Here is a 14,938-nt window from a genome sequence, read left to right as displayed (position 1 = left end):
TTTATTTGTAACTGAGTACACTTGTACTTTGTACTGTAACATCATATTGTAAACCCTTCATAACCTGAGAATGTCAGCCCGGGCTCATGGGTATTTGCTGTCTCTCAAAAGAGTGAGATATGCTACAGCTGTCCAGATTTGGCTCTGGGTATAATGTAAAATTACAAACTTGTGAGGAGCTATTGTGTGAGTCTAATGAGTTAGGTTCAATCAGCAGTACAGCAGACATACATATGCTTTGCTAACAGACATGAATATAGGACTGTAAAAGGACTGTGAAACTTCCTTTAATAAGTTTGCATAGAAAATTGTAATTTGAAATAATTTCTCCTTCGTAGAGTTGTTAGCTCATTTGTGCCTGTGTAATTGATTTACAAACACCTTTACTCTGTTAAAAAGTCATTTACATGCTTGACAGTATCATTGCTATCCATACTCCTCATGTGTAAGAAGCCTGACAATTAATGCTAAGCTTAATTCCACATGTTTGCAGAAGGAAGCCCGCAGATAGCTGTTAATTTCCCTTGGTACCCTTATAAGCCAATATGTTTCTCCTATTTTATTTGCAAAATAAACACTGTACATTTACTTAATAATATTTGATGTCATAATTCCAGGTTTTTCTTTGGCCTGCAGGGGCTCAGAGCCCTCAAGGTAGTTTTCCTCATTATTAGACAACAGTTGTATGGCTGTAGTTAGTAAACTATGATTGAATACATGCATAACAAAGCAATGCACAGCAGTTTCTGTAATAAAGTGAAAACCACACCTTTACAGTGAAAAATGTAATTTTCCAAAGGGAAAGCATGAAGTGCAGTTCAAATTCAAATGTTTATTTGCTATTTTGTCCTCTCTGAATTAATGAATAATAATGTCTGCATTCTAAAAAGGAAAATAATGAGAAACAGCATTCACAATGAAGTGGGACAGATTGTTGCTTTTAATATATTTTTAATTTCAGCTAATGTTTAAAACTATGTTAAGGGCAGAAGTGACTTCCAGCAGAATCTGGTCACACCAGTGACTATATCCTCATGGACCAAGCCCTCTTGGCAGATGGATATGTTGGTCTCTCCCCTCTTTGTTTCCATGCATTTTTCAAAAAACCTCCAAGGGTTATCCTTTATCCACAGCCCTCTAGTCAACACAGAGCATCCTAGCTGCCTGAAACAAACAGCTGTCCCCATGGTTTTTTAATATATGATTTTCTTTTGGGTGATTGTTTGTCTTTGGTAGCAACAGTGTAAGTGAAAATTTGGAAGTCTAAAATATTTAAAGCACAAGTTCTTTACCCAAAGTTCCTGTACAGCAAAATTTGCTCCTGCACTTCATATTGCATATCTTAAAATGTAGTGCTGGCTGAAAGAATCACATAATAATTCTGGTGACAGAATTGGAAGATATATTGTATGCAACCAGCTCTGTATTTGCTCAACATATTTAATTACATGGTAAAATTAATTTTTCAAGTTTTCATATTTATGCTTTGACTATTCATCATCAGGTTTCTGTATGCATTTTTGGAAGGGTCTTTTTTGGGTCTGGTCCAGGCACTGCTGAACTGCTCTGATTTGTTGGATATGTCACTGTAGTTGCAATGCTTTGCTGCTTTTTTTTTCTTTTGCATTTTTATGCTCTGAAAGTAACATCTTTTTCTTTATCTTTTTTAAAGATAAAGACATTCCCTGCTGATACATCTAATCCTTTTTTCGATCCCTTTACAACAGTACCACAGTTTTCTGTAAGTAGAATGTGCAAATAAAAAACTGTGTTTTAACACAATTCCAACTGATTTTTTAAAGTGTCAGAAATCTATGCACTAAGCAGTCCTCAAAAAATTTTAAAAAAAGATAAATTCCAAGTAGAAATTAAGAGTACAAAGCATTTAAATATTCCCATTATACAAAATGTTGCCTGCATTCAGACATTGCTGCTTAATAGACAGAGGACTAAAAGTTAAATGTCAAGGTTCACCACCAATGAAGTCAGTCCCAAAATGTTGTACATTTCAGGACTGTAGAGGTGAAGCTCCATGACATCTTTACAGGGAGCTGTAAGGGAATGGGAAGATTTAGTCCTCTGTCCAGCAATTGCATGGCCTCCTGCCTGAAACCACCTGCTGTGCCATCACAAAGAGGGCCCTGATTTTCATTGAATGTACAGCTGAACTTTAAAGAATTATAGTTGGTGTGTGAATGACTACAGTGGTATCCTTGTACAAACTCCCATGTTTACCCAAGAACTTGAATCCAATATTGAACTTCATTCTTATTAAATGTTCACAGAAGACGTGACTTAGGGATTTTGGTGAGGTAAACTACGTACAAACAGAAAACAATTATCTGACAATTTAAAAAGTAAGCACGTTCAAAATCTTGCTTTGGTGGCAGAGGCATTATGTAATAAGTATGACCAAAAAAGCATGAAAAAATAACTACTCTTTAAGAAACACTCTGCTTATAAACACCATGCAAAATTATTTGTAATTTTAAAGTTACATTTGCAAAATGAAGCATTTCGGACTTTGACTTTAAATTTTACTGGTTGCAGCAATCTATATCTGGCATATAATTCAAGATAAGTTACTTCATTCACTGTTGGGTCATGTAAGGTTCTGTCTGTATTTAATGATTTAAAGAAAGGCTTTTCTTTCACAATAAACCTGATCATGGGCTTTTATGTAAATGTGTTTTTTCTCCAAATAGGTACTTTAAAGCCAGAGTTAGTTAGGCTTCCCAAGCAATGTAAGTGCCACAGTTGAGCTCTAATTAAATGCATTTGAAAGTACACAGGAATGTCACATCAATGTTTCATTATGTCAGCAAGTCCAGATGATAAAATTGTGATAAAAGCTAACCCAAAGTTACAGTGCTTGTGTCTTTCACAGTACTCCTTTATCTAAGCAAAAATATGTGCCTCCCAAAATAGCTTTCTCACTAATTAGTATTGATTGTCAGATATTATTTTTTTGTCCCTGATGGTTAGGATGAAAGCAAAATTTAGGAGGGCTATATAACGTACATTTTCATAATTGGGGAGGGGGGTCAGAATTCTAAAATACAAACAGAAGATATACTGATATACTTACCCACAGAAATTTCCATATTGCAGAGAATGGCTATTTCATAGCAAATTCAAATGTTGAATTTTTATTATGTTCTGTCAGGAGAAAAGAAGCAAAGCAAAATTCAAACTAATCTTTCTGAAATCCCATCTTGTCCCCATAGATTCCCATTTTCCTGGGCAGGTGGAGAGAAAAGCTGAGACCACAAATATTTAAAACACCATTGCAATAAAAACCAAATGATGTACGATCCATCACGTGACCCTTTACATTCCTTTTAGTGAGTTAAGTACAAATATCTGTGGTGAACAAGCAGCTACCCATGGGACCGCACAGAGATGGGAAAACAGTTAGGAGAGTTAGGTGGCTTTGGCCCTGTGTTTCACAGCCCTCTGTCCCAGCCCAAAGGGAGATGTCTCTCCACTGCAGCATTTCAGACCATCCTGATGCACTGCTGAGGGCAGGAAGAGAGCTACACCGCAGGCAGGAGCTCTGAGGGAAGGGTAGCTAGGACTTGCAGGAAGATCTAACTCTGATTGGTCTCCACTCACATGCAGACCCAGATGGTAATGTTTGGTAATTGTTTCGTTTTTATATTTTATTTTTTTCTGTCCTTATTTCCCCTTACCCTCCCCCCCCCCCTTTTTTTTTATTTTATTTTATTTTTCTCCCCACTTGGAAGAAAACATTGGAATGTTATTGAGCAGGAAAAGGATTATGTATAGTGATGTTTAGAAGGCTTTACCTTTCACGTACAGCTCCAAATTTGGTGGTGTATGTGCAGTTCTGTTGATTTGATCAGATGAAAAATTAGATGACTTGGTTACCTGTAATGTTTAAATATAAGCTTCAACTCAGGAACCCTCTGAATTTCAGAGATTTCCATAGAAAAATGGCAGGTATGATGGCCATAATCTCAGGCACGTGTAAGCCACATAGATTTAAATTAGTGAAATTATATCTGTTTAGACCAGTTAAATATTTGGCTTAAGTATGCAACCAGACATACGTATAAAAAGGTGCTTTGGATATCTACTGTAAAATCATCATCCAGAGCAGACACACTATGGGACTCAAGGCAGCTCTTCAGCAAATGTAGCTTGTCATCACTGTGCTGATTTCAGTGAGGCTGGCAGAAGTTACATCAGCTTCAGAGTGATGTCTTCTCATGCCATAGGGTAGGATCTGGCAGTCCTCAGAGCACAGGGACACCAAGTTGCATACCCCTGCAGTTTGTAAGGTTGAGTTTTAAGAGCTGAATTACAGAGAATTTTGAACAGGTCCTATTAGCCATTATTTACATGTTTAAAGCAACACATGAGAGTTTCTTTAGTTGATTTTTCATTTTTCCATTTTACTAATTTTGTGGAATTAATGGAATTCCTTTTGCTTCAGAGATTATTTTGGATAATTTGAGATGTGTTTAAACATGTTAAAAAGCAGCAATAAGCAAGCAAAGCTAACACAGCCAGTCTTTCCTGGGCTCAAATAGTTTTCCCACTATTTGAACTAAGTTTGTGAATCACTTGCAGAGGGTTGCAGAATTTGAGAGATAATTAGACCAAAAAAAATAAGTTGCTCTTGAAATAGCTGCTTTCTTATGATGGTGACTTTTCCTCCTCCCTGCCTTAGACTCTGAACCAGGTTCAGAGGAAATAGGCACCAAGGAAGAAAGGTAGGCTATAGATACCAGTAGGAGCATGTTTTAATGATCCTGACACACTGACAATTGCAGTTGCTCTGTATTCTTCCCAGGTTAGGGTCATACATGCACCACAGGCACTAGCTGCTCTGGTTTGGCATAAGAAATAGCCCACACCAAAAAACAAGACAGGACTGTTTGATTTTTAGGGATCTTCCCGTTCTGGTTGTAAAAATAGCCCTGTCTTTGCTATAATATTGTTGTGCTGAAATACCTCATCTAAAAGACAGGAGATGGTTGCTTGCTGCTTGTCTTAAATCTGCACTTCCAATATTGTTTTAACATTGCTTTTCATTGGATACTGAAAGAAAAATTCTCTTGAGGCGTGTTTCAGTTAGCAAAAGTGGGAAAGAGATGGAAATTTTGAAACCTAATCCTAAAAACCCAGATTCCCAGCTGTTAGCAAAACAAAGAGTAGTTAGAGGACTCACCAGCAAATTGTATAGGATTCCTGAAGGATATTCCAGAAATCTCATGTTGTCAACATTCTGCATAATTTTTAGGGAAATACAATAGTGATAAGTGTCATTCTCCAAACTGATCATGATTTTACCTGAATGCTGCCAGTCCCATAGGTGTCACCTCACTCAGTACATGTTGCAATCAAGTTGGTCCCTCAGGCATCAAAAGAGGTGGCTGTGGAGCCTCTGCAGAGGCTGCACTGAGAGGTTATAGCCACAGCCTCCCATTTTTTCTCATTCTTAATTGCTGTTAAAGCTAATCTACAATTTTTCATTCTGTGTGTGTGTATACTTTTTTTTTTTTTTTTTTTTGTAGGCAGAGTTTGCAGACACCAAACTACAATGCTGTGCGGTGCAGTCGTCTCCTAAGATTACACTGGTGTCTCCATCACCCGTGCTGAGGTCTCTGGCAGAGACCATCCCAACTCCAACAGTGCAGACAGTATATACGTCGCATAAGCCCATTTCGCTGGCAGACAGGTACCCTGCAGTTCTTTCACAGAAATGCTATGATGTTTTCTGCATTGAAGGAATCAGCTTGATTTCCCTTTTTCTGTCATGATTACCATAAAGTGTCATTTTCTCTTATACTGAAAGATTTTTGCTTCACTACTTAAGAATAGGTGGGTTATGCAAAGAAATATCTGTAACTGATACTCATGCTCTGAGATAAAGAAAAGCCTACTTCAATTAACTGCTGCAGCCAGCAGTGTACCATTTCTGTGCCCAATGGCCTGGAGACAAAGGGCTGTGGAGATTTTTCCTCAGGCAAGTCATTTTGTCTGAACCACCAAACTTTTGTTTTAATAACTGCTGTTACAATTTGTTTTTTGAAATTAATGTCCATGAAATGTCCAAACCTGAGTTTGAGAAATGTCTGTTCTTCTAAATAAAAAACAGGCATTGGTTTTCTTTCTTGTTCCTCTCTCTCTTTTTTTTTTTTTTTTCTATTTTAGTAATGTCAAGCTATAGTGGTCTTATAATTTCTCAGAGAATCAACAAGCTATACCACCTTTTTACAGACAGACTCTTTTCAGTTTTCTGTTCTGTCACCCTACTGGTTTTGCGTGCTGGGTTCTTATTCTATAATTTAATCAAAACTGAACTCAAGCTGATAATTTACTGAATATAAATGTAGCAGTGGATATAGTCACTACTTCTGGAGCACAAATAATTCAAGGCTTATGAAGAAAAAAAGTATTTCTTTGACATCATAATGAATGAATCTTTTATGCTTTTGGATTCACAGTCGTTTCCCATTTTTGGTTGTTAATTACTTTTTGCAGCTGGTTAATTGCACCTGCACATTAATTCAACATTGCTTACTCATCTAAAAAATTATCATTCCAGTGAAAAAGTAATTCTGAAGCTGTGGTGCTGAACTCAGCTTCTGTAAGATGTCTCGTGCACAAGTAGGTGATTCTACCCCTGCTTGTCCACAAATGGGCTGCAAGATTTCTGCAATGCCGTTTTAATCTCCAAACTGTTACAAGTGTGAGATACATAAATTTCGGAACAGCAGGGTAAACAGTATCAGAAATTGAGTCACTAAACCAAGACATTCCCAGGGTTACAAATCCTCTGGGCTCTGGGGTGAATTGGTGAGAGCAAGGACCTCAGGCTCTGATTATGGCATCCTGCTATGTGCAGGATTGTGGTAAATTCAGCATAGCTATATATCTATGTATATAGATATCTTCCAATATCAGATCACACCAAGGAGCAGAAGGCTGTCACAGTAGTCTATCATAATGGCATTTGCTGTAGCTGCTCCATTTTTAGAGTCCTTGTCCCGCTTCCTTTGAAATCAGTAGCCTTTAATGAGGGTTAGATAAAATTATAAACTGTTTTGCCATGTGGATCTTTTTATATCCTTCTTCTTGCCTCTGTTTGCTCCTCAGAAATATCAAGCGATACTTGTTTTTGAATCAGCCGTCAGTTATCAGCTTTTTCACTATTGTGTCTGACCTTTTTTTCCCCTCCTTTGGTATTTTGAAAATGTTAATTATTTTAAATTGAAATCTGAGACTTATTGTTGTTCCCATAATTGGCTGTTTGTGCATTAATTACACAGTGCTGAGACTCTGAGGCGTGAACTTGAGAGAGAGAAAATGATGAAAAGACTCTTGATGACAGAATTATGAAACTCGCACTTCCGTCAGATGGAGAATGGATTGGGGCCTTTCATGTGCCTTCTGTCTGTTTACATTCCTCTGCTTCTGTGTACTCAACATAATGCATCGGGAAAATGTGTGATATTCCTGGCTCGCCTGGATTCACCGCCGTTGGTTAAAATTACGTCTTGGCTAGACTTTGACTTGAAGGAGTTCCTTTATTCATTTGCTGCTGGGAAATAAACCTTCAATCCTTTCTCTCTCCTGAGATTTTATACTATTAACACAATTAATTTCTGGTTTGGTTTTGGTAAATCTAGGGCAAAGAGGATCAGCAAGGAGCATACTGATTTCTATTGGGAAACACTGTTCTGTACATATGTTAATAAGTGCACAGAAATTAATGTTATGCAGAATATTTTGATAGTAACATAGAAAATATGTCATTTTGTACAACTGAAAATTGCAATGAGCTACTGCTATTTGTTAAGAGAACCATTTTTAAAGCAGAAGAATGATTATTACATCCTAACCCCAGGACTGTTAGTCTCCACAGAATAAACGGCTGTCTTATTAAATTCCTAACCTTAACCTTCCCTCAGAGAAATAAATAGCTGCAACTGGGAGAGACACCTCACCACACAGATACACACACCCAATACTTCCTATAGCTTATCACCTTGACCTAAACCTTCAACAGAGTCTTACCGTATTTCCCTTAATGGATGAAAAAAATCCATTGTTTAAAGTAATTTGCTACTGACTTTCTAGCTTGATACTGAGTTTTTTAAAGCAAGTGAGGAGCTTTACCTTCTCCAGTTTGCCTAGGCTTTAAGGCTAGCCCACGCTCAGACATCTTCTGCCCCAGCACTGAAGGTTGCAGAGCCTCAGCGGTGTGGACGTAGCTCACACAAGGAGAATTTTTTCCTTTCTGGGTAAAAAACCACCTTCCTGGCTGACATGAATTGATTGGTCCCCTTCAAGAACAAGAACGATGATCTTTTAAGGCATAGCTGTGCCTGCACCCATATTTTTAATTCTACTAATCAGCAATCCTGTGCAGGGCTATACATCCTGTTCACCTCCAACACCCAAGCAGCCTCTACTTCCAGTGGAGCTATCTCAGGCATGAAGTGGGGTGGGTAGTCCAACATTAGCAGAGCCACAGGGAGGGAATTGATGGGATACAGGTAACACTACCAACTATCTCCTAAGGAAAAAAAAAGGTCTCAGTTTCCCCTTGTTCAGTAGTGCAGGGTCACCTAGAAAACTAACAATATCTGACTGCCAGCTACAAGGTACTCTTTCAACAGGAAAGGTTTTGTGCATTTTGTATGGCTGAAGATGTATATTTTTCTGTTACTCTGTACACTATGTTCTCTTATTTGTATTAAGATAAAATATTGCCCTTCATTTGGCACTGATTACAATGGCTTTATCTCAGCTTAAGCAGTTTGTTTGTGTGGAGGCTGGGAAGTGATTGCTGTGAGACTGGATTTCCTTCAGTTAGCTTCTGCTGTTTTTCTAAAATGAGAGTTCTGGAGAGCTTCGTAAGACTGGATTGCAGTGTGAAGGTATAAAATGACTTGTCTATTTTATATTTGCTGGGACAAAAAATTATCTTCCCATTTAAATCCACCAAGCACAACACTTTCTGGTTGCCATAAATTGGGTCAAAATACACAGCACAACTGTTAGGTAGAAAATCACATTACAAAATTTAATCAAGTGGCTCAACATGAGCAGTGGGCACAAGGAGCCACAAAAACACACCTGGACTGTAGATTTAAGAGCATTCCAGTGGCTCTTCTGGGTAATCAGATATGACTTGTATGGTGTCCACCTGCTAGCTGTAGTGCCAGGGCACTTCTGTTCCTTTTGTTTTAATGCCCCAGTCCATCAATCTAGGGTTCTTAAAAATTGATTAGGAACATTAAATCCCTGTGAGAAAATTGGAAAGGAGGGGAAAATGCACAGACACAAAAGAATGCAATTTCCTGTTACTCTTTTCTCACCGCTTCCCAGAAGGTATTGCTGAGGGAGAAGCAGCAGCACATTTTGCCTGCGTCCAAGTGAGGGTGAGCATTTTGAAGAAAAAATAAAAGAAAATTGTAACTAGAAATGCTGCTTTGGGAGAGAAAAACAAAGTAAGGTTGAGAATGGCACAGTGCTGACTAGATCAATCTGGTTTTCTGTCTGTTAGGTAAGCCTCAGTTGTGTTTGAACTGCAACAGTTTCACAAAGTCATTGTCAAAGAAAACCCAGAAAGAAAACCCCAACCAAACAAACAGAAAAAAATCTGAACATACTGATTGATGCAGTGGACTTTAGGAACCCCACAATATGCCGTCAGGTTTGGGGGCAAAACAGATCAACGTTAGGATTGTCTGGTCACTTAAAGCAAAAGCCTTTAGCAAAACTGAATGCCTGAGTCAGACTAGCCTATAAGATATTCTGGCTCATAAACAGTCTAAAACAGTATTGTTTTTAATGCATCATTTTTGCTCCCATTGTATAAAATTTCTTCAGCTGAAATAATCAGAACCGGAAAAGAAGTAACGTGAACCAAGGTTACTTTACATGGCCAAACCTTTATAGCTGAGGCATGCTCTGGGATAGCTGAAGAAGGGCAGAGATTCCTCCTTCTGTGGTTCCCACCAGGAGAGGAGGGAAAGGCTCATGTGGCTGCTTAGTTTCTGTGGGACATTTTCTACAGAACAACTCCAAGTATGTTGCCTTGTTGTGTTTTAGTGTCTTATCCACTGGCTGCCACTGTTTCCTATTCTGCAGTCTAATGGAGCTTTATTAAAACTGTTTTACTGAAATCAAACTAAACTTTTAACTGTGGAATGTCATCATCTTGTTCTTTCTTACTACGTACCTTCTTCAGCCATGCTTGAGCATCTCAGTTTTCACATCCTCTGAAGAAACACTTCTGCCTCATCTCTGGTTGGGAATTACAGTGTTAGGACACCTGTTACCCAAAACTGCTGTGAACAAGACAACGTCAACATGAACATATTGCAGAGGGGCAGATATTGCAGATTTGCTCCTACAATTTAACTTTACAGGTGTTAAAGGATACTCTGCCTGAAGGTATGTCTATATAATAGTGCAGAAGTATCTGAGCTAGCTTTAAGCTTGCATTTGTAGTTGTGGCAGCATGAAGCCCAGCACAGGCTATCATTATCATGTACATTGACATGTGTAAAGATAACGCATTTGAACAGCAGCCTTCTGAAGCATGGGCTCCAGAACTGGTGACAGAAGAGGGTGGCTGAAAGGATTTTATCTCTTCAGCTCTCCTGGGAAAGGGTTCATCTCACCTAACATTAAAATGCCCAGCTCTCACCTGGTGAGATATCAAAGGACCTGTCTTCCGGAGGTGCCTCTGATTCAAGTGTCTACCTTAAGTATATATACTGACTAAAGTTAAGTGAGATGAATCCTGCTTTCCCTCCCTCTGGCTAGGTCTACATTGCAAACCCTTGCTGACTCAGCTGCATCATCCAGGGTTCAGCTTCAAGGTATGATTTGGGATCAGCGTAGCTGTGCCAGCGAAAGCCTTGAGCGTTAGGTGTAAATAAACTGCCAGAAATGTCCTTTTGTCAGAACAGAGAGCTGGGATAACAACTTACAGTGACATAAGCGCAGAGGCTTTGCTGTAGTCATGCTCCATCTGGGAGCTGATGAAACCTCCTGCTATAGCCACGCTGGCAAAGCTAACCAGGGGTCGCCCTGGCTTTTCACAGTGCCCCGAGTGATGCTCCGGCCCCATCAGCAGATCCCAGCTTTTCAGCGCCAAGTCTCTAAGCAGCGGAATGCAATGTTGTCATGTTTGGGTGATTCCAGCAAAATTTATTGGCCATTTAAATAGCTATGCAAGGAGTTAAATATTTTCTCATTTTGCAGTCTCTTATGGAAGCCAACCAATTGTGCTTTGTTTTTTTTTTTTTTTTGTGGCTCAGCTGTTTCCACTATTTTGTTTTAAAAGGAATAACTGAGTTTTCTTTAGAAATGTTGGTTGAGATTCCGCACCTCTCTCAGATCCCATCATGTGTGCAGACTTTTCATGTTTCATAGACCCTGAAAGTGCAAAATTTGAAAATTAACTCCTCCAAAGTTTCAGTTCATGGCTTCACTCTTGCAACAGGATGCCTACGCGCCCATTTGAAACAGAGCTGGCAATGCAGTGAAACGTTTCCTTGGAGGCAGCATCATGTTTTGTTTGAACTGTTTACAAATAGCCTTTGCTTTTATTTATTTTTTTTCTTGGATACAATTCTGGTTCATTTGCTACAAAAATACCTACTTGTAATTATGCAATGGAATATTTTTTCTTTTTTTCCTTTCCTTTTTTTTCTTTAATGTCCTGATGTTCAAGGAGTTTGCAATAAATATACTGAGACTGATCTGTAATTGCATGTAAGATTAGCCTCACAACTGTGTTTTGTAAAGTTAAGTGCCGTAAAAGAAGCTGTAGATGATGTGGAGAAGGAGGGAAGATAGAGAGTAAGTGGAGGCTTCTTTGGCAGCTGCAGCATGGAGTGGTGGGTAGCAGCTTTAAAGCAAGACTGCTCACACCATTTTGTTTCACCTGAGTAGCAGCGTGTATCATCAGACAGTGTATGATGGCATTTTGTTGAAAACATGCCTAAAGAGAAACTTTTACGGCTCCGCTGTTTACCTGTTCCTGTATTCATGCCTGCAATAAAAGAGATGAAAAATAAATCACAGAGTCTGTAGTCAATTAGTAGTCAAATCAATCATTTAGGAGACAAGGGGCAACATGCCAATTAAAGGAAACATCTGCTTGCTAGGAAAGTGGATCCACCATCGTATAAAAAATTACAACACAAATTAAAAACGGACAAATAACTTCTTCATAAAGCCCAGAGGGTTTTCTTCAGCTTAAAGTTGTAGTCTAGTGTTGTGGGTGCCAATCGTCTGTGGGGTCATTAGGTGGAGCACATTTTGCTGACTACCAGAGCCAGAAAACACTGGCAGGATTAAGGTAGACAAACACAAAACTTGGCAGGTTTTTGGGCTTTCATCTAGGGATCAAAAGGCAGCAAAAACTACTACTAGAGTGGAAGGGGTGGGGAGGAATACTCCACACAGAGCTGAGAGACGCCAGGTTGTTAAACTTCTCCATAGAGAAAAATTTAAAAACATACCCACCAAAAAAACCCCCAAAAAACTAAGCCTGTTTACTTCATTTGTTTTTCAAACACAATTAAAACATTTCACTCAGATTTTTGCCCTTGATTTTGCCTTTCTTTCAATGTCTAAATGGAAAGTTTCTTCAGAATGAAACATTTCCCTTTCCTTCATTGATCTCTAAATCAGAGATTTAGAGACATTTTGACATTAACTTTCCCAGTGCACTTAGGAAATTATATCCCAGCAATGTTCACCCCATTTTCTGAGGTTGCCAAAACTCTGTATTCAGAAGGAATCTGATCCCAACCCAGTTTCTCCATCTGGATCTTCTACTATTTTTATTCTCTGTGCGGAGAAATAAGAGGAGCAACAGCTCAGCATTCTTCCAACTCCACTCAATTTATACCAAGAAAATTGATTATCCAGACAGCAAACCTAGTTAATTAATTCTCCTTAATAAAGACCTTTGCTAAAGAACAGTGTTCTGAGGTGCAGTGTGATGAGAAGCTGCGCGCTAAAAGGTCGGCAAATACTCTTGTGGAATTTGGCTGCAATGGAGAAGTGTGGGGACTTCAGATGTAAATCCGAACAATCTTTTGGTTCATTATCAGATGACTGATCCATGAGACTGAGTTTGAAGTCACTGAGATTAATTCTATATCTCTGGGGACATGCTTTCTCAAGCAGAAAACAGACTTTGCATACAGGCACTGTTCAGTTGGGGCAGGGGGATAAAAAGGCAATGGTTTCAGCCTGGCTGTGGTGCAAAAATCCTGTGGCAGCAAGGGGGTGGGAAGGCACCCATCAGGGTGCAGACACAGGCAAGGGGAGGGATCCCCAAGCCTCATGAAGGACAATGGCTGTGCCTTTGCCAAGCACAGTGAAGCCTTTGGGGCTGGTCAGCACTGGGATCCCCATGCCCAAATGCAACTTGACCTAAAAGGGTCAGCCCTGCAGCAAACCCTGAGTCATGTTTGATTCTGACCAGATGTGTGGGAGGATACATCAGGGTATGAGGGAAATAAAAAATCAACTATTGCCTTTTCCCAGCCATCCCAGGACAGGTTCATGGGAGCATCCCAGCTTTTGCTGTCAGATGAGGAGAGCAGGCTTGCCCTTTTTGTGAGAAGCTGGAAATTGGAGCAGTTTAGCTGTGGCATCAGATGCGTTTGACAACCCTGACAAATACAACTCAATCCTATGTGCTGCCAGTAGTGCATAAGGCCTCTCCTCACCAGTCTTTAGGGTCTATGATGGTCAGGAGAAGAGGGGAAAACAAGAAGAAACAACAACAAGAACAGCAGCAACCCACACTGTCACCTGCTGGGCAGCCTGATGGCAAAGTACTGCCTGAAACATTATTTGCCTTTTTACTTTATTTTAAAATTACAAATACAAAATTGCCTACTTATATAAGCAACATACAATTGATACTAATTGTGTTATTTTTTAATGAGTATTTCTACTGTGTGTGTGTTTGCTATATCATGCCAGTGAGTGCTCAGCTGTGTCATCAGAGTGGCATAAAAGCCACATGGGTCTTAATTGTTTCATGCAGTGATTATTTCAGTTCTTCAATCAGGGAGCAAGTTAACCTTCCTGCATTGCTTCCTCTGCCTTTTATTAGCAAACTCTTATGGAAATCCAAGGAAACCGCAGCAAAAATTATTTTCTTAAAAGGTATTTGGTCAGTCAGCTTAGCATCCCAGGGACTTCATGATGTGAGGAACTCAAATATCTTATTTTTTTTTAGTTATTTGCCCTGCTGCTCTTAAAAACAGCAACAAGAAAAAACACTATTTCTCTGCTAATTTTCTCATACCCTGCTCTGGCTGCTGGTCTCCTTTCAGCAATGCCAGGCTCGGCAGGGGCACAAGGTGGTTTGGCATGAGACAACAAAGGCTGGGTGAGGCATTTTTGGAGGGAGGAGTACTAATAGCACCTAGCACTTTTGCCCTTCTTGAGGTGCATTTCTTGCTCTGGCTGACTCAACCTCTTCACTCTCCAAGGTGGGATGTGCACTGCCTTGCTGGGAGCTGAGATATTTGCAGCTCCATGGCCCCTCAGTGAGGATTTGGGGCTGTTGAGGCTGAGAGCTGAGGTGCTTGTGTGTGTAAGAGGCACCTATAAGAGCTGAGGCTCTCAGGTTTTGGAGGCTGGCTTGTGCCCATGTTGTGAGACCACGAGTAGATGCATGAGGCTCTGGGGAGAAAGGTCAGTGTGAGCTGCCCTTTACCTGGGTGTGCAAAATTAGGGATTTAGTGGTAGAAGCATCCCTGTGAGACTGATTACTCCTCCCTCCTGCAAAGACAATTCAAACTTGTGCCCTCCAAAGCTGACAGAACCCCACAGGACCATCTTTGCTCAAGGAACAGGCAAGGTTCGCAGCAGAGCTGCAGTGGGTGAAGTGGCAGTGCATGAGCTTGCTCTGGGT

General features: G+C 39.8%; 1 protein-coding gene across 2 annotated transcripts in view; it reads left to right on the top strand.

Moving 5' to 3' along the window:
- Positions 1-12,072, top strand: part of EPB41L4B (erythrocyte membrane protein band 4.1 like 4B) — a 170,920-nt gene extending 158,848 nt beyond the window's left edge. Inside the window, exons 23-25 of one of the 2 annotated variants that reach the window (XM_063163760.1) lie at positions 1,673-1,741; positions 5,544-5,707; positions 7,302-12,072. In XM_063163760.1, coding sequence (XP_063019830.1) covers positions 1,673-1,741; positions 5,544-5,707; positions 7,302-7,371 — 303 coding nt within the window. In that variant the 3' untranslated portion in view covers positions 7,372-12,072. The remainder of the gene's footprint in view (positions 1-1,672; positions 1,742-5,543; positions 5,708-7,301) is intronic. The other variant, XM_063163769.1, reaches the window with a different exon arrangement.
- Positions 12,073-14,938: the final 2,866 nt, after the last annotated feature.

Source organism: Melospiza melodia, chromosome 1, assembly GCF_035770615.1.
Source record: "Melospiza melodia melodia isolate bMelMel2 chromosome 1, bMelMel2.pri, whole genome shotgun sequence".
Taxonomy (NCBI): Eukaryota; Metazoa; Chordata; class Aves; order Passeriformes; family Passerellidae; genus Melospiza; species Melospiza melodia.
This window is presented reverse-complemented; position numbering and strand designations above follow the sequence as displayed.